Genomic DNA, 23,918 nt, shown 5'->3' on the forward strand with positions numbered 1-23,918 from the left:
GTGCTCGATGTCGTGTTAACCTTGGCCACAAACGCAGAGATTGCTGCTGGCAAGATTGAAACGGAAGAGTAGTGCATCTAACGAACAGTGATTGGACATGAGTCGGGAGAAGGTGCGAATAAAGTCCCGACTCAAGTCCAGACTTTTGAACCACGGTTTGAGGCTAACCTTTGGGATAATCGAGTGAAACCACCGGCCCAATTCATCTTCATTCCACTTGCGTTGCCAGTTAGCGATGGTATTTTTGCGAACTAAAGAATAAAATTCATTGAAGGCGATTTGACGCTGATATATATCGCCTTCAATTGCACCTACCTTTGCCAATGCGTCAGCCCTCTCATTACCCGGAATTGAGCAATGTGAAGGGACCCAGACAAAGGTAATGACATAACAGCGCCTGGATAAAGCACTCAAAATTTCTCGTATTCTCTCAAGGAAGTACGGCGAGTGCTTTTTCGGCCTCACTGAACGGATAGCTTCGACAGAGCTAAGATTATCCGTTACAATGTAATAGTGTTCAACAGGTCGTGAGGCGACGCTGTCCAGCGCCCAGTATATCGCTGCCAATTCAGCAATATATACCGAGCAAGGATTCTGAAGACTGTGTGAGGTGCTAAAAAATACGTTGAACACTCCAAATCCTGTGGACTCATTCATAGAGGACCCATCAGTAAAGTATATATTATCACAATTGATACGCCCATACTTTGCATTGAAGATCGTAGGAACGATCCCCGATCTAAGATAATCTGGATTTTCATGGATTTTCTCCTTCATGAATAGATCAAAATGTACAGTGGAATTGATGTAGTCAGGAAAACAAACACGGTTGGGAATATACGAAGAAGGAACAACCTGCATAGAGGCGAATTCATGATATGAACTCATGAATCCAGAATGAAAATTTAGCTCGATCAATTGCTCAAAATTTCCGATCACCAATGGATTCATAACCTTACACCGGATGAGGAACCGAAAAGATAATAAATTTAAGCGATCTTTTAGTGGGAGTACGCCTGCCAAAACCTCGAGACTCATGGTATGCGTTGAGGGCATACATCCCAACGCAATACGGAGACAAAGATACTGAATTCGCTCGAGTTTAATGAGGTGTGTTTTGGCAGCTGATTGAAAACAGAAACTGCCATACTCCATCACTGAGAGAATAGTTGTTCGATACAACATAATAAGATCTTCGGGATGGGCTCCCCACCAGGTGCCGGTAATTGTACGGAGAAAGTTTATTCTTTGTTGACATTTTATACTCAGATACCTAATATGGGACCCCCAAGTACATTTAGAGTCGAACCAGACCCCAAGATACTTGAATGGCATAGCATGAGTGATTGGTTTACCCAAAAGTTGAAGCTTTGGTTTTGCTGGTTTATGCTTCCTAGAAAAAACCACCATCTCTGTTTTCTCCGTGGAGAATTCGATCCCTAGCCCAATGGCCCAGGTTGAAAAATTGTTCAAAGTATCTTGTAAGGGTCCTTGCAGGTCGGATTCGTTTGATCCTACGACAGACACCACTCCATCATCTGCAAGTTGTCTTAGGCTGCAATTTTGTGTAAGGCAATTGTCGATGTCGCTTACATAGAAGTTGTACAAAAGGGGGCTTAAACATGAGCCCTGGGGGAGGCCCATGTAAGAGACCCGACTTACTGCCGAATCTCCGTGAGAAAAGTTCAAATGTTTCTCACAAAGCAAGTTATATAACATATTATTCAATAGAGGCGGCAGACCCCGAGAGTGTAATTTGTCTGACAGAACCTCTATTGAAACAGAATCAAAGGCCCCCTTTATGTCCAAGAATACTGAAGCCATTTGTTTTTTTTCGGCGTAAGCCATTTGAATTTCTGAAGAAAGCAACGCAAGACAATCATTCGTCCCCTTGCCCCTGCGGAACCCATATTGTGTATCTGAGAGTAGGCCATTCGTTTCAACCCATCGATCAAGGCGAAACAAGATCATTTTCTCCAACAATTTCCGTATACAAGACAGCATTGCTATTGGGCGGTACGAATTGAAGTCGGACGCGGGTTTTCCGGGTTTTTGAATAGCTATAACTCGTACTTGTCTCCAATCATCTGGAACAATATTATGCTCCAGAAACCGATTGAATAATTTCAACAAGCGATGTTTCGCCACATCAGGGAGATTTTTCAGCAATTTGAACTTAATTCTATCCGATCCCGGAGCAGAATTGTTACATGAAAGGAGAGCAAGAGAGAATTCTACCATCGAAAACTCGGAATCAAGATCGCACCTATCTTGTAGTATATCTCGAACAATTTTTTGCACAGGAGCGGAATCAGGACAAACCTTCCGTGCAAAATTAAAAATCCATCGATGTGAATATTCTTCGCTTTCATTCGTTGAAGAGCGATTTCTCATGTTTCGAGCCACTTTCCATAATTTTTTCATTGACGTTTCTCGTGACAAACCTCCCACGAAATTTCGCCAATAAGCACGTTTTTTCCCTTTGATCAAGTTCTTAAATTGATTTTCAAGGTCCAAATACGTCTGAAAATTTTCAGGGGTTCCACGTTTCCGAAAAGCTTTAAATGCATTCGATTTTTCTACATAAAGCTTGGAACATATGCTATCCCACCATAGATTGGGAGGCCTTCGACGAATAGTGGAACCTGGAATGGGTTTCGTTTGAGCGCGAACCGCGCTGTCATAGATAAAACGAGAAAGGAAGTTATACTCCTCCAATGGAGGTAAACCATCTCTGGAATTGATGGCTAGAGCAATCGCGTCCGCATATTTTTTCCAGTCAATGTGTCTTGTGAGGTCATATGCCATGTTTATAGATTCAGAAGAATTCGACCCAATGGTGATGGAAATTTTGATTGGCAAGTGATCACTACCGTTGGGGTCCTGGATTACATTCCACTTGCAATCTAACGATAGTGAACTCGAGCAAAGCGAGAGGTCAAGAGCACTTGGGTTAGCAGGAGGTTTAGGCACACGTGTTGTTTCCCCAGTGTTCAAAACGGTCATATTGAAGTTGTTACAAAGGTCATATATCAACAATGAACGATTGTCGTCGTACTGTTCCCCCCAGGCAGTTCCGTGAGAGTTGAAGTCTCCCAAGATCAATCGTGGCTCAAGAAGGAGTGAGCACATGTCATCAAGTTGTTTGCGGCTAGCCGCAGCTCTCGGAGGCCAATACAAGCTGACAATACAGAGGTCTTTGCCTCTGATGTTTGCATGACAAGCAACAGCTTCGATCCCTCCAATAGGTGGAAGGTCAATTCTAAAAAATGAGTGGCACTTATTGATCCCCAATAGTACCCCTCCGTATCTGTCATCGCGGTCCAAGCGTATAATATTGAAATCGTGGAAAGAGATATCATCTCGCGAAGAAAGCCAAGTTTCGGACAGAGCAAAAACATCACAATTGAAGTTATGAATTAAAAATTTGAATGTATCCAATTTAGGGATAAGACTACGACAATTCCACTGAAAAACAGTGATATCTCCGACCTCTCTATCTAAATTAGACATCAAGAGAGATAATCATTGCAAGGAGGGGCCATGTTTGCATCAATTGCTGTAAAATTGTCTTTAATACTGGAAGCATTGAGATGACAAGGGTTCTGATGGAGTCGGAAACATTAAAACACTTGAAGATTTGATCCAAAAGGTCAGACAACTTTATAAATCCCGATTGGGAAGTTGAGCTGGACGGAAAAACAGGGACAGTTGGGGTTTTTGATGTCCCCTCGAGTGCTGGGTCGTTCGAAGGTGAACTATTCCCACGGAAGCCAGGAGGAACCTGATTTTGCTTGTCCGCTGCACTCGATTTTTTAGGCAAGCTAACTGGGGGTATCACCGGGGGGACTTGTTCTTGAACTTTGGGAGTGGTCACATTTTTGCGCCGGGGATTCCCTTTGAAAATAAACGGTGTGCCCCCGCTAGCTGTGTCCACTTCCATTTCATCAACTGGCAACGTGGAAAAGATATTGTGTATTGAGATTGGTTGTTGTTGTTGTTGGGCCAGTGGAGAAGCGCCCTTTAAAATTTCCGCAAAAGTGCGCTTCGAGCGTTCCTTTAAAGAGCGCTTCTGTTTCTCCCAGCGACTCTTGTAAGTTTCACAAGCTGAGAGCGCGTGTGGGGATCCTCCGCAATATGGACACTTATGCTCAGTCGCACTGCAGGATTTCCCCTCATGTTGCTCTCCGCAAGTGGCACAGCGCTCCTTGTTGGCACAATAATCTGAAGTGTGACCAACTGACTTGCATTTGTTGCAAGTCATGGGCTTTGGCACGAAGAGTCGCACAGGTAGTCTCAATTTGTCCACCATAACGTAGTCAGGGAGGGCGGAACCAGCAAAGGTGACTCGAAACGAGTCTGACGGCGTAAATTTAGTTTGGTCCTCATCATGGGAGAGTTTCCCGAGTTGGCGACAGTCCAAGATCTTTACTTCCATTGAGGGAAGCTTCTTGAACTTGCCTTTTCCTTCTTTTTATATTTGTTCGCTCGTCAGACCCGTTTCAGTTATCACCCCCTCAATTTCTACGTTATGGGAGGGTATAAATGTTCTATATTCGAGAGTGAAGTGTTGGTCAGCAACAATCTCGTTTGCGTGTTTCCGTTCATTCACGACAACCCGCAATTTGTTCGGTCTAACCCTGCGAATGTCAGATACAGAAGTGTATCTGGCCAGATCTTTCATGATCTGAATCACGTTAAGGCTTTTTCCTTTTGGTTTTGGCCGGAGGAAAACAACCCACGGGCCAGTTCCAGGTGCATCTTCTGGATAAACTCTGACACGTGGAGCGGAAACAACAGAGGGAGAAGACGAGGACGAGGACGAGGACGAGGATTGGGTTGGATCGGAAACATCAGAAGGGGGAAGCGAAATCGATGATGGGAGAGGGGGAGTGGAAATAACAGTCGGTTCAGAAGGGAGGCTTGCTATTTTCTTAGAGGGGGGCTTAGAAGGATGAGCAGATTCGTCCCCAGAAGAATTATCTTCTTTTTGAGGGACTCGTTTATGTTTTTTCCCAGATCTTAAATGGGATTCATTATCGGAGATCTCCATCTCTGGAGATCCTCCACTATCCTCCATTTTACAAAAATTTCTGTCTTATTTCTAATATATTATTGATTTTAACAATAATCTCGAGAAAAAAAAAATAACAAAACAAAAATAAATTATGATAATAATATTAAACAATGAACAAATGAGTTGAATAATAATATTAATATTAAATATGTGTACCTTAATATAAAAGTTGTTCCGATACTGCGCTCTACTGCCCTAACCAGGGAGAGACAGAGGCTACGCGCTATGGATCAACACAATAGCGCAAGAATAGTTCACACGGTCACGTGATGATAATTCCCGTTAACGACAGCCACACGATGGCGATCCCGTTATGCCGATGTTCAAAACAGCCGCCAAGGGCTGCAAGCTGCAAGAGCGCTGCTTCCTTTGTTCCACTTCACAAAAGGTCAATTCGAAAGCGGACAGCAATGACCTTCACTCGTACACTATACCAATCGCACAATAGTAAAAGTGGCAAAGCACAATAACGACACTGAACTTTACTCGTCAAGAGTTGGATAGCGAATGAATGCGAACTAAAACAAATGAATTCTTCACGAAAATGGCATGTGGTGATTACGACATCGTCGTTCTTACCGAAACTTGGCTGCGACCCGATATTGCGAATACTGAGCTGGCGTCCGATTATACGATACGATCGTTGCGATCGTAGTGAAAGATCAAGTTCTTTACGACGCGGAGGTGGAGTTCTAATCGCAGTTAGGTCTTCCTTTCGTTGCAATTCTGTATCGTTCAGTAACTACACTCAATTGGAGCAAGTCGTCGCTTCCGTCAAACTCCCTGACCTTACTATTTACATCTGTGGCATCTACATTCGGCCCAACTCTCATCCCGATGTATACACCATGCATTCTAACGCCGTATGTGACATCTGCGACCGCGCATTGGACACTGACTCCATTGTCGTAGTCGGCGACTATAATCTCCCATACTTATCATGGACGTTCGACGAGGACATAAACAGTTATTTGCCTAGTAACGCCTCCACGGAAGCCGAACTTGTGTTCACGGAAACAATAGCTGCATCTGGACTCCATCAAATCAACACGCTTCGCAACTCGAACAATAGGATTCTCGACTTAGCATTTGTTAACGATAGTTGCAATGCCGAAATCATCGAGCCACCCTTTCCTCTTTTGAAACTTGACGCTCATCATAAACCTTTTGTTCTCCGTATTCAACTCGTCGTGTGTTCTCAGCAAGTTCCTGATGATTCTTGTGACGATCCCGATTTTGACTTCAAGCGATGTGACTTCACTGCACTGAACAACCTTCTTTCAGGTGTTGACTGGAACGAAATCATTGGCGTAGAGTCAACAAACTGCGCAACGGCAGTATTCTATGAAAAAGTTTACGAGATCCTTCGCGATAACGTTCCTCGCAAACGAAGATGTCAAGCACCCAGTTTTAAGCACTCATGGTGGACGTCGGAGTTGCGACGTCTCCGTAACAGCGTCCGCAAAGCCCGAAAAGTTTACTTTCGAGAAAAATCCAGTCACGTGAAAGAAAAGCTTAAGCATCTTGAAGCGTGCTATAGTGAGTGTCGAATAGCAGCTTTTCGCTCTTATACAGATCGAATTGGATCGAATTTGAAACAGAATCCGAAAAGCTTCTGGTCGTATGTGAAAAGTCGTAAAAGCGGATCGCATATTCCGGAGAATGTATCGTATGGTGACTTAACAGCTACCACCCCTGAAGAAGCAGCTAATCTGTTCGCAAATTTCTTCCGAAGCGTGCACAGTGATGACCCACCAGCATTCTCTGCAACAGAGTTTGAGAACATTTCGCCGCTAAACGTAAGTTTGCCACCGTTAACCATCACGCCGAATGATGTTCTTTCAGCCCTGAAGAAACTTGATATCTCCAAAGGCGCTGGTACCGATCGTTTGCCTCCAACTTTCCTAAAAGAGTGTGCCGAATCTATGATGACTCCGCTCAGCCTCATCTTCAACCGTTCGCTAATTGAACGATCGTTCCCAACTATGTGGAAGACGGCTTCGATTACTCCCGTGCATAAATCGGGTGGTACTCACATAGTCGACAACTATCGTGGAATTTCCATCCTTTGCTGCATAGCAAAAGTTTTCGAAGATATTATTCACGCAGTCCTCTACAATGCAGCACGCCCGCTTATATCTGACGCTCAACATGGATTCGTGAAGAAAAGATCAACTGTCTCGAACCTTATGTGCTACACAACATCACTCGTGGAGCAAATGGACAAGCGTTGCCAGGTGGACTCTATATATTTCGACTTCTCAAGGGCGTTCGACAAGGTGCCTCATGGTCTTGCCATTCGAAAGCTTAATCATCTGGGACTTCCAAGCTGGATAACAGAATGGCTCAGTTCGTACCTGGCTGGAAGAGAAGCATTTGTGAAAATTGGAACGCTCGCTTACGTATGTATAGCATCCCCTCAGGAGTTCCTCAAGGTAGTATTCTCGGCCCTCTCATTTTCATTTTATTTGTAAATGACCCCACCGGATGTCACCGGATGACGATCTTAAAATGTACAGGACAATTCACTCAGTTGTCGACTGTTGTGCTTTGCAAGCTGATATCGATGAGCTCACTAGATGGTGCTCAGCTAACGGAATGCAGTTGAACATAACGAAATGCAAATCAACTACTTTCACTCGCTGCCAAACTTCCATCAGTTTCAACTATAAAATCGCCTCTAATAACGTTGAACGCGTCAATAGCATCCGTGATCTCGGTGTCATCCTAGACAGCAAACTGAAGTTCGACGAGCAAATCAGCACTACCGCCGCGAAAGGGTTCGCAGTACTAGGATTCATTCGCCGAAACTCACAAACATTTCAGGATCCATACACGCTGAAGACATTGTATTGTTCCCTAGTAAGGAGTATCGTTGAATATGCAAGCTATGGTCTCCCTATCACGCAACGCAAATGTTACGCATTGAGAAAGTGCAGAGAAGCTTTATACGCTACGCGCTACGGGGTCTTCCCTGGAACGATCCGTCTAACCCCGATTATGCAAGCCGCTGTAGACTGATCGATATTGAAACTCTACAGTCAAGGCGAACGAAAACCCAACGCCTGTTTGTGTTTGACATGTTGACCGGCAACATGGATTGTTCAGAACTGAGAACAGAATGCACGAATCTACGCTCCATCTAGACGTCTCCGAGGCAGACAACTCCTAGCGATCCCTCCACGCAGGACCACCTACGGTCAAAACAGTCCTCTTCTTAAATGTTTCCGTGAGTTCAATGTAGCGAATAATTGTTTTGATTTTAATATATCCAAAAATGTATTCAAAAATAGAATTAAGGAACTAGCCTAAGTAAACAGTCTGTAGGAATCTTTATATCCAAGACGGTGAAATAAATAAATAAATAAAATAAAGAACATGTCAAACGTGACAATTTACACACAAAAATGTTACGAGCAAAACATTATTTTTTTCAGGAATCTTCATACAAAAATGACTTATATTCCAAAAACTATAAAAGATAGAAAGTTGATGTCTTCGACAAAAGTTCATCTTTTAACAAGATCTGAAACTTTGTCAAATAAATTATATCGATATCCTGACTTCAAACAAAATTAGGATAATTGTATTTTTTCAAAGAAAATATGAAAAAGTAGTTGTTCGAAAAAAAACAAAAAAAAAGTGCCCATCTTCCGATGTGTGGACGACTGTTGGAAATTTTAAGGGCTATTCATATATATATTATTGGGAAAAAAAATACTTTTTGAAAAAAATGAATTTAAATTTCCTTAATAACTTTTCTGTCAGCGAAATTTTTTTCCAAAATTTTTTTCGTATTTTTTTGTAAAAATTTTAAAAATTTCCGACATTTGATCCTTTGACAAGAATTTTGTAGGTAGCACAGTTTTTAAATTATAAATTATTTTTAAAAAAATTAGAAACAAAATTGTTTTTTTTCCAAAAAGTAGTTTAATTATGCAAAGTTGCTTAAATGATCGATGTCTTTACACCCACAACATTCCACTGCTATCTGAGATGGTGCTACCAACTCCTAAGACGAGTTGGCATGAAATTCGTCGTATATCGTCTTCTATTTATATAAATAAAAATGGATCGCCGAATGTGTTGATAAGAGAAAAACTATAGAAAGGAATTATTCGATTTAGGGCTGTCTTCATTCTATCATATTTTCTGGATCAAACTTTTTTTCCGTGTACTGAAATTTTATAGTAAAACATAATTTTAAAGGGTAGATTAGAAGATAATTCAATGAAGAGTTCTGCGATTGGACCCATCGACGTGCGCTTAGTAAGAAAACGTGGATGTGATAACGAAAAACAAATTTTGGGCGGGACGAAGTTTGCCGGGTCAGCGAATTACTAGCTATTTTCCGAATTGTTAAAATTATAAAATGTAAGCGCTGTAGAAGGAAATAAATCTCAAACGAATATTCGTGCAGTTTGTTGTGCAAATGTGATCAAACTGAAAATTAGAAAAAAAGAAAAATTATTAAGAAATGCAATTATTATTCATGAAATTGAGATAAAAATAACTCATTTTTGTTATGATTTGAAAAAACACCCTAACTTCGTCAAATACATCACGATGCAAATATACGAAATGGTGAACCTTTGTCATATAATTGTTAAACAAGCTCACTTTCGCGTTTTACAACATAGTCGAGCACTTTTTCAGTGAGGCAGCTTTCCAAAAGACAAACATTCGGTCATTCAAAACTACGCACGTTCGTGTTGTTCATGAGCTCAACTTCAAATGCGAAAGGCAACACGCATTTAGCACTCTCATATGGGCTCGAGTCTCGCTGCTGGCCAAAAAGCGAGCGGCGTAAATTATTTCGTGTTTGATAGGTCGTTTACCGACACTGAACAATTCATCAAAAGCTTTCATCTGGTGCTGGTGCGAATGAGGCCCAACTATGCAACCAACAGTTGCGAAGCTATTTCATGGGATGACGGGTGGATTTCCCGTTTCCCGTATCATAGATACAGAGAGCGACGCGTATCAAACGGAATGGTGCGCCAGAAACTTTTATCAACACTAACTCCCCGCGTAGTTTGTTTTTGATGTTGTCTAGAGACAGGGTTTTTGTGACTCTTCTCTGGAAGTAAATATACACGAGAGAAACATGCACGATTTGAATTGCGCATCCTGTGGTTCTTAGTCATTTTCACGTTTGATATTTCAACTTTATACCTGTGTTCATTTGGTTTAAATTTCAATTTGTTTCGTGAATTTCGTGAGAATATATGATAAAGATGTACATGATTTACGTAGAACAGCTTGGCATATCTGCATAAACCACTGAAAACAGCTTCTCTTCCTTTGGAAGCAATACTGCTTGGGGAAATTTTCCCGGGAAATTTACTCGTTTTCGTTCCGTTTCACTGATGATTTGTTTCTAAGTCAAATAGGGGTTCCCATCTTAAATTTTTCGATAGTTTTCTCTTAGCCTTCAATTGATTCATTTCCCAGAACATGTTTGCTTCTTCATCGGAAACTACTGCGAGCTATACATGTGAGAAACAGGTTACTTGGTAGTAGCTCATAATACAGAATACATTCCAATTCCCACCAGAAACAGAGTATATTTTTCTTCGGGCGAAGACCGGATGTGTAAAAGAATTAACAAGCATGGTATAAATCCTCGCATAAGCGGAAATCCTAGTGTTTCGCCTGATCATTTATATTTTTTCCGAAAACCTACAACATCACTACAGTCAATTGCAGAGAAATCAATATTCAATTTTCACTGAATTTATCGTCCATGCTTTGGAATGAATCTTTACTCGAGAAATGAAGAAAGCATATCAGCAGTGGCAGACCAAATTTTTCCTAATTTTTATGATATTTACTGCGGTTATAGATATATTTACCATAGTCCCATCGTTAGAGTTGATTCTACTTTGAAGCAGATGAACAAATTACATATAAAATCTTTTCATATTGACTGTGGATTCAAAAATCTCTCTCTTGAATAATTTTACACTCTGAAACGTATTCCTACATTAACAACTCAGTTCGGCTAAAAAGTTTATAAGGTAACACAGTAAAACTATTTTTCCGGTAATATTCCACAGTTGCAATAGCTGGAGCAGAGTCCAGATAACGTTTGTCAAGCCATGCTTTGATTTTTTTCCATCAAAAAGCAACGCTTTGTCAATACATAAAATATGAATTGTTCCATTTTTTCACAATAACAAAAGTTGCTTCACACTCAATGCTGTAACTCACGAACTAATCAACCGATTGCTGTCAAATTTTGACACGTATCCATTGAAATAAGGTGCCTTGTGATAGTCAAATAGATTTTTGCAAGAGGCGCCATCTAGACGTCAACCTTATGAACTTTTCAGCCGAACTGTTACATCTAACAAGTGTTAAATAAAAAGAATTTTTTCAATCACGCATATTTTTTTTTTCTTTTTCATCGATTTCAGTAATTTTTATTAATAACATAATGTATTTTCTTCAAAAAAATATCAGTGAATGTTTGAGTAAGGGCCGTGGTCTGTTGTTCGACGCAACTTTGTCGCGATGCTCTCACAAGAACGTTGTACGGTTCTACGAAACGCATTTCCAGCAAAGAAAAAAGTTCACGGTGGCACATTTTAAAGAAGAAAATGTACCTGTCAGTACGGTATATCGTATCCTGGATTCCCTGAACGTAGAGCGGAAGGTCGGAAGTGGTCGTCCGGTGACGATAATGACGAAGCAGAGGAAAACATCGTTAAAGAAACTGTTTGACAACAAGGACGCAACCAGCCTGCGTGACGCCGGTTGGAAATATGGCTGCTCCCACGTATTGATCCATCGGACCCTCAAGATGGAAGAAATCGTCTGCAGGAAGAAGACGAGGTCGCCGGAGTACACGGAGGTGCAGATTGAGACGGTTAAATCACATGACCAAAAAATACCGCGGGACTTCTTTCGTTCTGGACGACGAAAGCTATTTTCCGCATTTGGCATCAAAACGCATATTCCAGGAAATGATAATTACTACTTCAGCGACAAGTCTTCCACACCGCCTGAAGTGAAATACAAGTTCAAGCACAAGTTTAAAAAAAGGTTATGTTGTACATCGCCATTTCCGACCGGGGCATTTCAAAGCCTTGGTTTAAGCCGAGCGGTCTGACTATCAACCAACAAATCTATCGAGAAGAGTGCCTCGATAAAATCCTGCTGCCGCTCCTGAACGAGCATCACGCGGATGGGAAGTACGTCTTCTGGCCGGACAAGGCGTCTTCCCATTACGCCAAGAAGACGCTGGCGTATCTTGAGGAGAAAAAGATACCGTTCGTGCCGAAAGATCGTAACCCAACAAACTTGCCCCAGTGCCGCCTAATAGAGGATTTCTTTGGCTCACTCAGTGCCCTAGTGTATAAAAACAATTGGAGGGACAAGGACATGAAGCAACTGACTACAAGAATCCGGAATTGTATCCGGAAAATGCACGTAAGTGCCGTACAACGTTCTTGTGAGAGCATCGCGACAAAGTTGCGTCGAACAGCAGATCACGGCCCTTACTCAAACATTCACTGACATTTTTTTGAAGAAAATATATTATGTTATCAATAAAAAATACTGAAATCGATGGAAAAAAAAACAATTTATATGTGATTGAAAAAATTCTCATTTTTTATTTAACACCCGTTACATACACATTATCCTCAATGAAGCAATGTTGTTCCTCAAACTTAATCTCGTTGTAATTTCATAAATTCGTCAGACAATCTGGTTTCATGGAATTTTCTAGCACTGTATTGAAAAGCCACGAAACAATTGAGGGTAGAGATTAAAAAGTTAAGTACAGTTTGCGTCTAGAGAATTTGACTTAATGTAAGATATAAACAAGTACGAACCGGAGAAACATCATGACAGAAAAATGTTGCATGGAAACAAGTATTTTTATGCGAATAATATAAAGAGTGCAAAAAATGCAGGAAAAATCATGATCATTTTAGGAAAATCAGGACAAATTTATGTTTTTTTCAGAATATCAGGGAGCGTGCTAAAAAGTCTGGGAAATCCTTAGGAAGGTTGGCATCTCTGCTCACGACTTACATTCGAACATTTCAATCACGTTCATGAAGATCGATTTTTTCTTAGTCTTATCAATAATTTCAAAATCGCCATAAAGGTTCTTCAAGTCTCTAATAAGTTTGAAGCATTTTTTTAAGTCAAATGATAAATCGAACCTATGTTAAATATTATTTGTATGTAATTCAACAATTTCGAAACAAAAGGTTATGAATTTTCCTAGTTCTCGAATGGTTTGGTAAGATAGGACTAGTAAAAAAGTACTTTCGTTTCGGATCGAAAGGAAGTGTCCGTTTAGAGGGACTACAAAAAAACTTTTCACTTTCAAGTTGGAACAAATGCTCTCTATAATAACACAAAGTCTTGGAACGAGTTGTGTTTTGTGTGTTTTGCAATGATCAAACATATCTAATACAAAACTTTCCTCAAATTATATTGCAAAAGGAATTTTGTATGCCAAATTACTAAATATATTACGATACGTTGAATCGACTTAATAAAAACGTGTACATATTAGTAAAACAGTTCATTCTAAAGGGTGTGTCACATCAAATTGCATCACGGAAAAAACGCTGTAGAAATTCGCCCAGTAGACCGATCCTTTTGAAAATTTTAGACAGTAAAATAAAAACTATTAAACAACTTTTGGCATTTTCTTTTTATTCATACTTCGAGCCCAAGCCCGTATGCTCGCACCTTCCTCTTTACCCCGTCCATAAGGTTCTGTACAACGTCAGGTTGTAGTTTTTCTGAACAGAAATCCATTTTCTCTTGAAGTCCGTCTCCGATTTGACAACTTTTGGGTTCTTCCGGAGGGCCTGCTTCATAATCGCCCAATATTTCTCTTTTGGGCGAAGCTCCGGCGCGTTGGGCGGGTTCATTTCCTTTGGCACGAAGGTGACCCCGTTGGCTTCGTACCACTCCAACACGTCCTTTGAATAGTGGCACGAAGCGAGATCCGGCCAGAAGATGGTCGGGCCCTCGTGCTGCTTCAATAGTGGTAGTAAGCGCTTCTGTAGGCACTCCTTAAGGTAAACCTGCCCGTTTACCGTGCCGGTCATCACGAAGGGGGCGCTCCGCTTTCCGCGAGAGCAGATCGCTTGCCACACCATGTACTTTTTGGCAAACTTGGATAGTTTCTGCTTGCGAATCTCCTCCGGAACGCTGAATTTGTCCTCTGCGGAGAAGAACAACAGGCCCGGCAGCTGACGAAAGTCCGCTTTGACGTAGGTTTCGTCGTCCATTACCAGGCAATGCGGCTTCGTCAGCATTTCGGTGTACAGCTTCCGGGCTCGCGTCTTCCCCACCATGTTTTGCCTTTCGTCGCGGTTAGGAGCCTTCTGAACCTTGTATGTACGCAGGCCCTCCCGCTGCTTGGTCCGCTGGACGAATGAACTTGACAAATTCAGTTTATTGGCGACATCCCGGACCGAACTTCTCGGATCACGTCTAAACTGCTTAACTACGCGCTTGTGATCTTTTTCACTGACGGAGCATCCATTTTTGCCGTTCTTCACCTTCCGGTCGATGGTTAGGTTCTCGAAGTATCGTTTTAGTACTCTGCTGACCGTAGATTGGACGATTCTCGAAATGAGTGCGCAGGATTAATTCACGACGCTCTTTTTTGTTCGACGACATTTTTCCAAATTTACGAAAAATTGACAGTGAAGCATGGCCAACGTGATTTATACACTCTTATCTGATTATAAGCGAAAGCTGAAGATATAATTTCTAAAAATTAAATTTCTACAGCGTTTTTTCCGTGATGCAATTTGATGTGACACACCCTTTAAGTGTTCGAAATGAGATAGAGAATTTTTTTTTATATTTCACTAGCTGACCCGGAAAACTTCGTTCTCTAATTGTGACCACCTTAGAGAGGGGGGAGGAGTCTCAAACTATCATAAGAACCTTCTCCGGTCCCAAAAACCCCTACATACCAATTTTTACGCCGATCGGTTCAGTAGTTTGCGAGTTTATAAGAATCAGAAAGACAGACAGAAATCCATTTTTATACACTGCGTTTCACAACTATAGAACCACTCATTTTTTCTGAGTTCCCCTGAGTGAGTGTATATATAGATTTAAGTTAGCCGTTAGTCTGTCTCTCACAAATAAACTCGTATTACACAGTAGTAAGAATAAGCTTTTAAATAATGTTGTTTGATTTTCGGATGAGTTCATTATTTAATGCGTAATGTAGCATGTAGAGAAATGGCTTGCAACACTACGATTAAAGCAGGATGGATGAAAGTCACAGGGCGTGGAAGCACGTGAATATGGCGGGTCATTTTGGACCCAGAAGCGATATGGAGCCAAAAAATAACGCACAACTAATCATTTGTGAATCGGCGCACTATCGTGTAGAAGGTCCCAATTCGGCCCAAATACTTTGTCCATCAAATGCCTCAAAACTCTGAGATTGTACAGGAAAACCTGTTTTTGTGCGGTTGCCTTTTGAGCGATTTCTCAGTTGTGTGATTTTTTAGGTGCGATATTATTATTTGTGCGATTAGTTTGTGTGATTCAAGACCTGACGTCATAATGAATTCGCACAAACGAGAAATCACGCGAAATATTCTCAATGGACAAACTGTATTTCACACAATGTGTTTGTGTGTTTGTATGTGCAAAATTCCGATCAAGGTCAAACTTGTGGGAAAAAAACTAATGAATTTTGCCAAAAAAATCCTTAACCACCCTAGAAGCTATGAGGTGGTTCGACTCCGACCGAGTTCCTTTCCAATAAAGGGTGTTCGGATCAAAAAGTGGTCAATTTAAATTCGCCGTATTTTTTCTAATCATTCATATGAAAAACCTGATCACCCCTCATTTTGTAGGTGTATGTGTGTAGAATGATGCCTCTATTTGGATTTTGACATTGGATCTTTAGTTATCAAAATGGCGTCAAAGCAAGAGGAGCGACGAATCAAAATTTTGTACATGCGTCGTGAAAATCCAAACTACGCACACGCAAAAATAGCAAAATCGTTGAATGTGGCCAAATCAACCGTCACCAAAGTAATAAAAGTGTTCGGGGAACGTTTGTCGACAACTAGAAAGCCTGGATCTGGGGGAAATCGAAAGCCGGGAGCCGCTGTGACGAACAGAAGAGTGGCTAGCGCTTTCAAGCGCAACCCCAACCTCTCCGTTCGAGATGTCGCAAATAAGTTGGAAATATCGTCTACAACCGTGCATGAAGCTAAAAAACGATCCGGACTATCGACTTATAAGAAGGTAGTGACTCCAAATCGCTCCCGTGTGCTCCCGTGGCCGAGTGGTTAGCGTCAAACCTAACATGCCGGGGGTTCGGGTTCGATTCCCGTTCTGGTCGGGGAAATTTTTCTTCAAAGAAATTTCCTCTGAATTGCACTGTGGTCACGCGTATTCTAGAGCTTGCCACTCAGAATGCATTCAAGGCGTGTTATTTGGCATAGAAATCTCAACTAAGTACTAATTAAAATGACGCAAGAAATACTACGTTGAGAAGGCGGAGTCCCTCTCGGAACGTTAGTGCCATATAAGAAGAAGAAGAAGACTCCAAATCGCAACGATAAGCAAAACCTTACGGCAAAAACAAGATCTCGAAAGCTGTATACGACATTGTTGACAAAGTTTGATTGCGTGGTAATGGACGACGAAACCTAAGTCAAGGCAGACTTCAGGCAGCTTCCTGGACAAGAGTATTATACAGCAACCGGAAGGGGAAAGGTGGCAGACATTTTCAAGCATATTAAACTATCAAAGTTTGCCAAGAAATATCTCGTTTGGTAATCTATCTGTACCTGTGGCTTGAAAAGCGACATTTTCATTGCAACCGGGACCGTCAACCAGGAAATTTACGTGAAAGAGTGTCTTCAAAAGCGTTTGCTGCCTTTCCTGAAGAAACATGACTTGTCTGTGCTGTTTTGGCCGGATTTGGCATCCAGCTATTATGGAAACAAGGCCATGGAGTGGTATGCCGCTAACAAGATGCAGGTTGTGCCCAAGGATAAGAACCCTCCCAACACACCAGAACTTCGCCCAATCGAAAAACATTGGGCGATAGTTAAGCAGAACCTTTAGAAGACCCAAAAAAACTGTTAGCAGCGAGAAGCAGTTCAAAGCAAACTGGCGTTCTGCGGGATGATAAGTCAAGTTGGCCTGCTCAACGTGTGCAAGAACCCAAATTCACCGATGAAGAGCTGAAGCTAAGCATTGCCCGCAGCCGACGTACGATATAAACCGCTCAACCGTCTCAAGCTGTTTGCAAGATTTGCCCATTAGAGTGTTCCTTTAAAAACTGAAAAATTATATATTGATATGAATTTCAATTCGAATTGAACATTAAAGTTGTTCAAATCGAATTAGACATTAAACATTCTTCCAAAAGGTGGTCGGTAATGTTGAATATCATGGATATGGGAAGCAAATTTGGTTGGAGATGCCCGGTGAAGGGTGCATTTCATGGGTAAGATACTCATGGTATGAAGACATAAGTCAGTTGGGGTAGATTTTTGAAGATTTCAATAGCCAATGGATTCATGATCTTGCTCCTGATGAGAAATCTGTAAGATAATTCTGTGAACCGAAAAGTAAGCGGCGATACTCCTGGCAAGACTTCGAGACTCATCGTATGTGTCGAATGCAAACACCCCATGGCTATACGCAAGCAACGATATTGTATCCTCTCCAACTTGAAAATATGAATCCTGGCAGCTGGTCGGACGCAAAAACTGCCATATTCTAACACTGATAATATCGTTGTTCAATGAGTCTGTTGTCTGTTGTTTCGGTCAAACCAAGGAACTGTGAAGATGGATGGGATGCATGTTTCTCCAGGCTTATATCCGAGCTTAGACGGATATGGAGGACAGGAAATATCTTGAGGTTCCTCTTTTCTCTTTTCTCTGTTCTTCTGAGAGACACAACTGCCGACAAGTCGGCTGGCAAGTTTTCCAGAATTTGGGAATAGCCAGGAACCCAATAGAAGAGTTTTTTTTGACAAGTATGCGTTTGTTGTTTGGTTCAGTCTCGAACTTTTAAGTTTGAGGCCTCCAGAAAATAAACCAAGCCAAAAACCATGTAATATTGCAATGTCAGGTGAGGCATGAATCATTTGACTCGGTGACTGACAGTGACAGTGACTTTTTTTTTACTCTAGACAGCGACCATCCAGAATGACTAAGATGTTGTGCACGAAAAGCTAGATAGCCACGAAAATTCTACATTTTTCTAAACACGTTTGTATAATATGTATAATGGAACCTTGGTATTATTCATACTTAATAACAAACTTGACTTAATAAAAATGATTGCCAATGTCAGATTTACAGAATCCAAGATGACTGCTATGAGCCATCCAAATTCTACAATCACTATTAGGAAGCATTGGATTTATGAAAAAAAAGCAAATCATTACATTAAACGTTCAACGTTTTCGTTTCGGAAAAAATTATTCCTTTCAAATTGAATTAATTCGTTGACATTTTTTCAATTTGGCATCATGATTTAAAAAATAATGCTCATTAACTCATCAAACTCATAACAAACTCATCATATCTGGCGTTCTTCAATGGGATTCTATTTGCAGTTATTTCAATATTCAAACTACAGCAGTCCTATTTCTACTCAAATCAAGAACGGAATGGATCAAACATAGAACGATGTCAATCCTGTGCGTTACTTCCACCAACAGATGATGACAGGTACCCCATACTCATAGCAACTTGTTTGTCTCTAGCTCCGTACATTGTCTCACCGGTAGTTTGATGAATGTGAATGCACCCACACATATAAGAAACACATCTCCCTCCCTGGGATATTGGTTCGAGTGGTCATGTGTTTGGCACTGCAAATATGTACCCATTGCTTCATGTTTTGCACATAAATGTGTGCTCCACCAGCTCGCTGGCATATATGGCGTCCCATTCAACACAAGTGAACCACTTCCACGATGGAGCTCATCAGCTAAACAGCAGCAGCAGCTAGTTTCATGGCGCTGGGAAGTCACCCAAAGGCAACATATCCCGAATGGCAACGGTGGTGACAGCCCACAATGCTCCACCCCTGGAGCCCCAGCTTCCTACCGGGTGCTACCGGGTTGTAAGAGCCTACCTGTGATCCAGAGCAGATGAACTGAAAATCCCTCCGTTCCATCCCGAGTAACGTGAGTATCACACGAATGAATAGGTGTCTGTGTGTTTGGTTGATCTAAATCTCCATGGGTTTGGGGGAGACTATTATTTTACCTCGTCTACATTTCTCTCGGTCTATATCTCGGCGTTCTTTTCAACCCGCATCCGTTTGTAAATAATAAATTAAAATTATTAAAAATGCATTCCCATTTATGTAGTTCCGTTTGTGAACATCCAGACTTTTTTTTGTGCTGCAATAGGATGCAAACTAGAATGTTGTACGATTTCAATAGTGAACTGTACCGTTATGTCTGCAGGCTAAATTAATTCCGCCAACAGTTGATGAATTCATGTTTAAAAAGCGAAAACATGGCCATATTTCATTTCTGGCAGACTATCAGACAAGTTCTGTATGTATGAACTGAGGTACTTATTCCCTCGCATTGGTGTTATTGAATAATAAACTATAATTGAACATTTAGAAATATGATCTTAATAAACAGCACAGTTAGAAGATTTATGAGAGTTTAATACTATATTCAATTGACTATATTCAATCGAGTTCAAAGAATTGAACTTTGCTTCTTTTCTGTAAGATAGTAGTAAATCAAACAAAAATTATCGGGTTGTCTGCAACGATTGTGCCGCCTCTGATGATGATTAAGATGCTGATCAATAAAATATATAATAATAATTAGAGATGAAACGGATATCCGGTAACTACAGGTCGGACTCGATTATCCGGAGTATTGGCATTTTTTTCACTCCGGATAATCGAATCTTAAATAAAAACTAATTTTCTTTCGGTAAACGTAATATAATTATGATTTGCTCTTATTTATTGAACGGTTTTATCTAGCTTGGACCCGTTTGTATGTTTGTGACTTTGTAACTTTGTAACTTTGTCTGTAGCGCAGTGTCACATTAATAGAAATTTAACCACCTTCCTATTGGCCGTTTGATCTAAAATTTTGAACACACCGTTATCTCTGGTGTCATTATAAAACTGCGTATTCCATGATCTTGAAACAAATGGTACCAGAATAAAATGGCGGATTATGTACATATTTTCTCAAAATCCCATCAATATGGGTTTTCCCAAACCCCCGTCAATATTAGTACCAAATGAAAGTGCTTGACTGGTAGAATACAGTTATTTATGAAAAATGCAAATCCAAAATGGCCGCCACCACAAGATTTTTTTTATCGAATCGTTTATTTTTACAGACTCAGTTACATAAGTTTAACGGAGCCAAACTCTTAGCTATATTTCTACTAGCGTATATTAACATGTTTCCTTAATTCTATGGTTAATAAAATAGGAAACCGATTACTCGCGGTCGACTCGCGGTCGACTCGCGGTCGACTCGAGTTTAGAAGGGTGACATTTTCATTAGGAAAAGGATGGGATGTAAGGAGATTGTAACAATGTTCACACTCATACTCACATTCTCATTCACATTCACACTTCACACTCAATTCTTAAAAACTATCATTACATCTAATATGTATTACAATTCAACTTATTCTAATGGAAGGGAACCGATAGCTCGCATAGGACGAAAAGGAGGGGAAAAGGATGTAAGAACAATCACACTCGAAGATCGATAGTTTTAAGGAAAACATATATTTGGACGAGGAGGCGATCTGGCTTAGTATATATATATATATATATATATATATATATATATATATATATATATATATATATATATATATATATATATATATATATATATATATATATATATATATATATATATATATATATATATATATATATATATTTGGACCATGTAATCAAGATCTAGCCGAGCCAACACATCTCTCACTCATTGGGCTGCCTTCCTCTGGCCCGAAGATTTCTAAATTCGATCTGGCAATAACATATCCCTCGCACGACCAAATAACGTGTTCGATGTCGTGGTAATCTTGGCCACAAACGCAGATATCGCTGTCGGCAAGATAAATACGAAAGAGTAGCGCATCTAACGAACAGTGATTTGACATGAGCCGAGAGAAGGTGCGAATAAAGTACCAACTCAAGTCCAGACTTTTGAACCATAGTTTAAGGCTAACCCTAGGGAAATCGAGTGAAACCACCGGCTCAATTCATCTTCGTTCCACTTGCGTTGCCAGTTAGCGATTGTATTTTTACGGACTAAAGAATAAAATTCATTGAAGGCGATTTGACGCTGATAAATGTCGTCTTCAATCGCACCCACCTTTTCTAATGAGTCAGCCCTCTCATTACCCGGAATTGAGCAATGTAATGGGACCCAAACAAAGGTAATGACATAACAGCGTCTGGATAAAGCACTAAAAATTTGTCGTATTCTCTCAAAGAAGCACGGCGAGTGCTTTTCCGGCCTCACTAGACGGATAGCTTCGACAAAGCGTGAGGCGACGATGTCCAGCGCCCAGTATATTGCTGCCAATTCAGCAATATATACTGAGCAAGGATACTGAAGACTGTGTTAGGGGCAAAAAAATACGTGGAACACTCCAAATCCTGTGGACTCATTCATAGAGGACCCATCAGTGAAGTACATATTATCACAATTGATACGCCCATACTTTGCATTGAAGATCGTAGGAACGATCCCCGATAGAAGATAATCTGGAATTCCATGGATTTTCTCCTTCATGAACAGATCAAAATGCACAGAGGAATTGATGTAGTCAGGGAAACAAACACGGTTGGGAATATACAAAGCTCAACCTGCATGGAGATGAATTCATGATATAAGCTTATAAATTCAGAATGAAAATTTAGCTCGCTCAGTTGCTCAAAATTTCCGATCACCAATGGGTTCATAACCGTACACCGGATGAGGAACCGAAGAGATAATAAATTGAAGCGATCTTTTAGTGGGAATACGCCTGCCAAAACCTCGAGACTCATGGTATGCGTTGAGAGCATACATCCCAAAGCAATACGACAAAGATACTGAATTCGCTCGAGTTTAATGAGGTGTGTTTTGGCAGCTGGCAGCCGTACTCCATCACTGAGAGAATAGTTGTTCGATACAACATTATAAGAGGGGGGGTCTCCGTAGCCACATTGGTTGCGCGTTCGCTTAGCAAGCGATCGATCGTGAGTTCAAAACTCAGGGCCCTCATTGACCATCTTTTTGTTGTTACAGAATAACTACGTCCACGCAACAATCATCAGCGATGGAGATCGATCCACGGTCGAAATAAGATCGATTCATCCATACAACTGCTCTGCTCTGCAAGACATATCAGGCTGTGCTGTTCTATAAATAACTCAAAAATGATCAATCAACTGTCTCCGCAGTCCGGTCTAACTAGATAATGGAAGAACAGATAGAAAACTCTTACGCCCTTAAATGGCTATTGTGTAAATGTGTACCATATGCAATGGTATAGAAGGGAATACTCTATCGCCGAAAAATGGCAACTGTGTAATGTGCTAATTATAGATATGATAAACATGTGACATGTACACGATTAAAATTCGGCTCTATTACAGCTAAAATGCTAGTGAGCCTAAAATAAACAAAAGGGATAAAAAAAAACATTATAAGATCTTCTGCATGGGCTCCCCACCATGTGCCGGTAATTGTACGGAGAAAGTTTATTCTTTGTTGAAATTTTTTACTGATGGGCCCCCCAAGTACATTTGGAGTCGAACCAGACCCCAAGATACTTGAATGACATGAGTGATCGGTTTACCCAAAAGTTGAAGCTTTGGTTTTGCTGGTCTATGCTTCCTAGAAAAACCCACCATCTCTGTTTTCTCCGTGGAGAATTCAATCCCTAGCTCAATGGCCCAGGTTGAAAAATTGTTTAAAGTATCTTGTAAGGGTTCTTGCAGGTCGGATTCGTTTGATCCTACGACCAGAGATGTCAACCTTCCTGATTTTTCAGGATTTCCCAGACTCTTTGGCACGCTTCCTGATATCCTGACAAACACTCAATTTTCCCTGATTTTTATAAAATGATCCTGATTTTTCCTGATTTTTTACTTTTTGCTTAATCAGAAAAAAATCCATATAAATATACTGGGAGTTTTGCTGGTTGTGCATGAGAATTGTCATAATAGTCTACATTGAATAGCTTCCCGGTCCGCGCTTCTGTAATGTTTACTCTTCCTTTGGATTATACTTCATCTGTTCGCATTTTCGAAGGTACAGTGTAGACATTTTTTTTCAGTCAATGTGTCTTGTGAGGTCATATGCCATGTTTATAGATTCAGAAGAATTCGACCCAACGGTGATGGAAACTTTGATTGGCAAGTGATCACTACCGTTGGGATCCTGGATTACATTCCACTTGCAATCTAACGATAGAGAATTCGAGCAAAGCGAGAGGTCAAGAGCACTTGGGTTAGCAGGAGGTTTAGGTACACGTGTTGTTTCCCCAGTGTTCAAAACGGTCATATTGAAGCTGGTACAAAGGTCATATATCAACAATGAACGATTGTCGTCGTACTGTTCCCCCCAGGCAGTTCCGTGGGAGTTGAAGTCTCCCAAGATCAATCGTGGCTCAGGAAGGAGTAAGCACATGTCAGTAAGTTGCTTCCGGCTAACTTAAACTTTCGGAGGCCAATACAAGCTGACAATACAGAGGTCTTTGCCTCTGATGTTTGCATGACAAACAACAGCTTCGATCCCTCCAATAGGTGGAAGGTCAATTCTAAAAAATGAGTGGCACTTATTGATCCCCAATAGCACCCCTCC

At 40.8% G+C, this 23,918-nt stretch overlaps 2 protein-coding genes across 5 annotated transcripts in view; both read left to right on the plus strand.

The window, feature by feature from the left end:
• LOC129765174 (poly(rC)-binding protein 3) overlaps positions 1 to 23,918 on the plus strand; it is a 675,323-nt gene that overhangs the window by 46,382 nt on the left and 605,023 nt on the right. The gene's annotated exons all lie outside the window — the stretch shown is intronic.
• Positions 5,622 to 19,212, plus strand: LOC129766593 (uncharacterized). The gene is made up of 3 exons (XM_055767168.1): positions 5,622 to 5,728; positions 5,817 to 7,512; positions 18,982 to 19,212. Exons 1-3 carry the CDS (start codon positions 5,622 to 5,624, stop codon positions 19,210 to 19,212), a joined length of 2,034 nt encoding a protein of 677 aa, XP_055623143.1.

This window comes from Toxorhynchites rutilus, chromosome 2 (assembly GCF_029784135.1).
Source record: "Toxorhynchites rutilus septentrionalis strain SRP chromosome 2, ASM2978413v1, whole genome shotgun sequence".
NCBI classification, from domain to species: Eukaryota; Metazoa; Arthropoda; class Insecta; order Diptera; family Culicidae; genus Toxorhynchites; species Toxorhynchites rutilus.

Excerpts from the sequence above, each read along its gene's own strand:
- LOC129766593 (XM_055767168.1), top strand. The coding sequence starts at position 5,622 with ATGGCATGTGGTGATTACGACATCGTCGTTCTTACCGAAACTTGGCTG. Across the intron at positions 5,729-5,816 it reads ACGATACGATCGTTGCGATC|TAACTACACTCAATTGGAGC; the intron begins GTAGTGAAAGAT and ends TGTATCGTTCAG. Across the intron at positions 7,513-18,981 it reads CCCCTCAGGAGTTCCTCAAG|CTCGCTGGCATATATGGCGT; the intron begins GTAGTATTCTCG and ends GTGCTCCACCAG.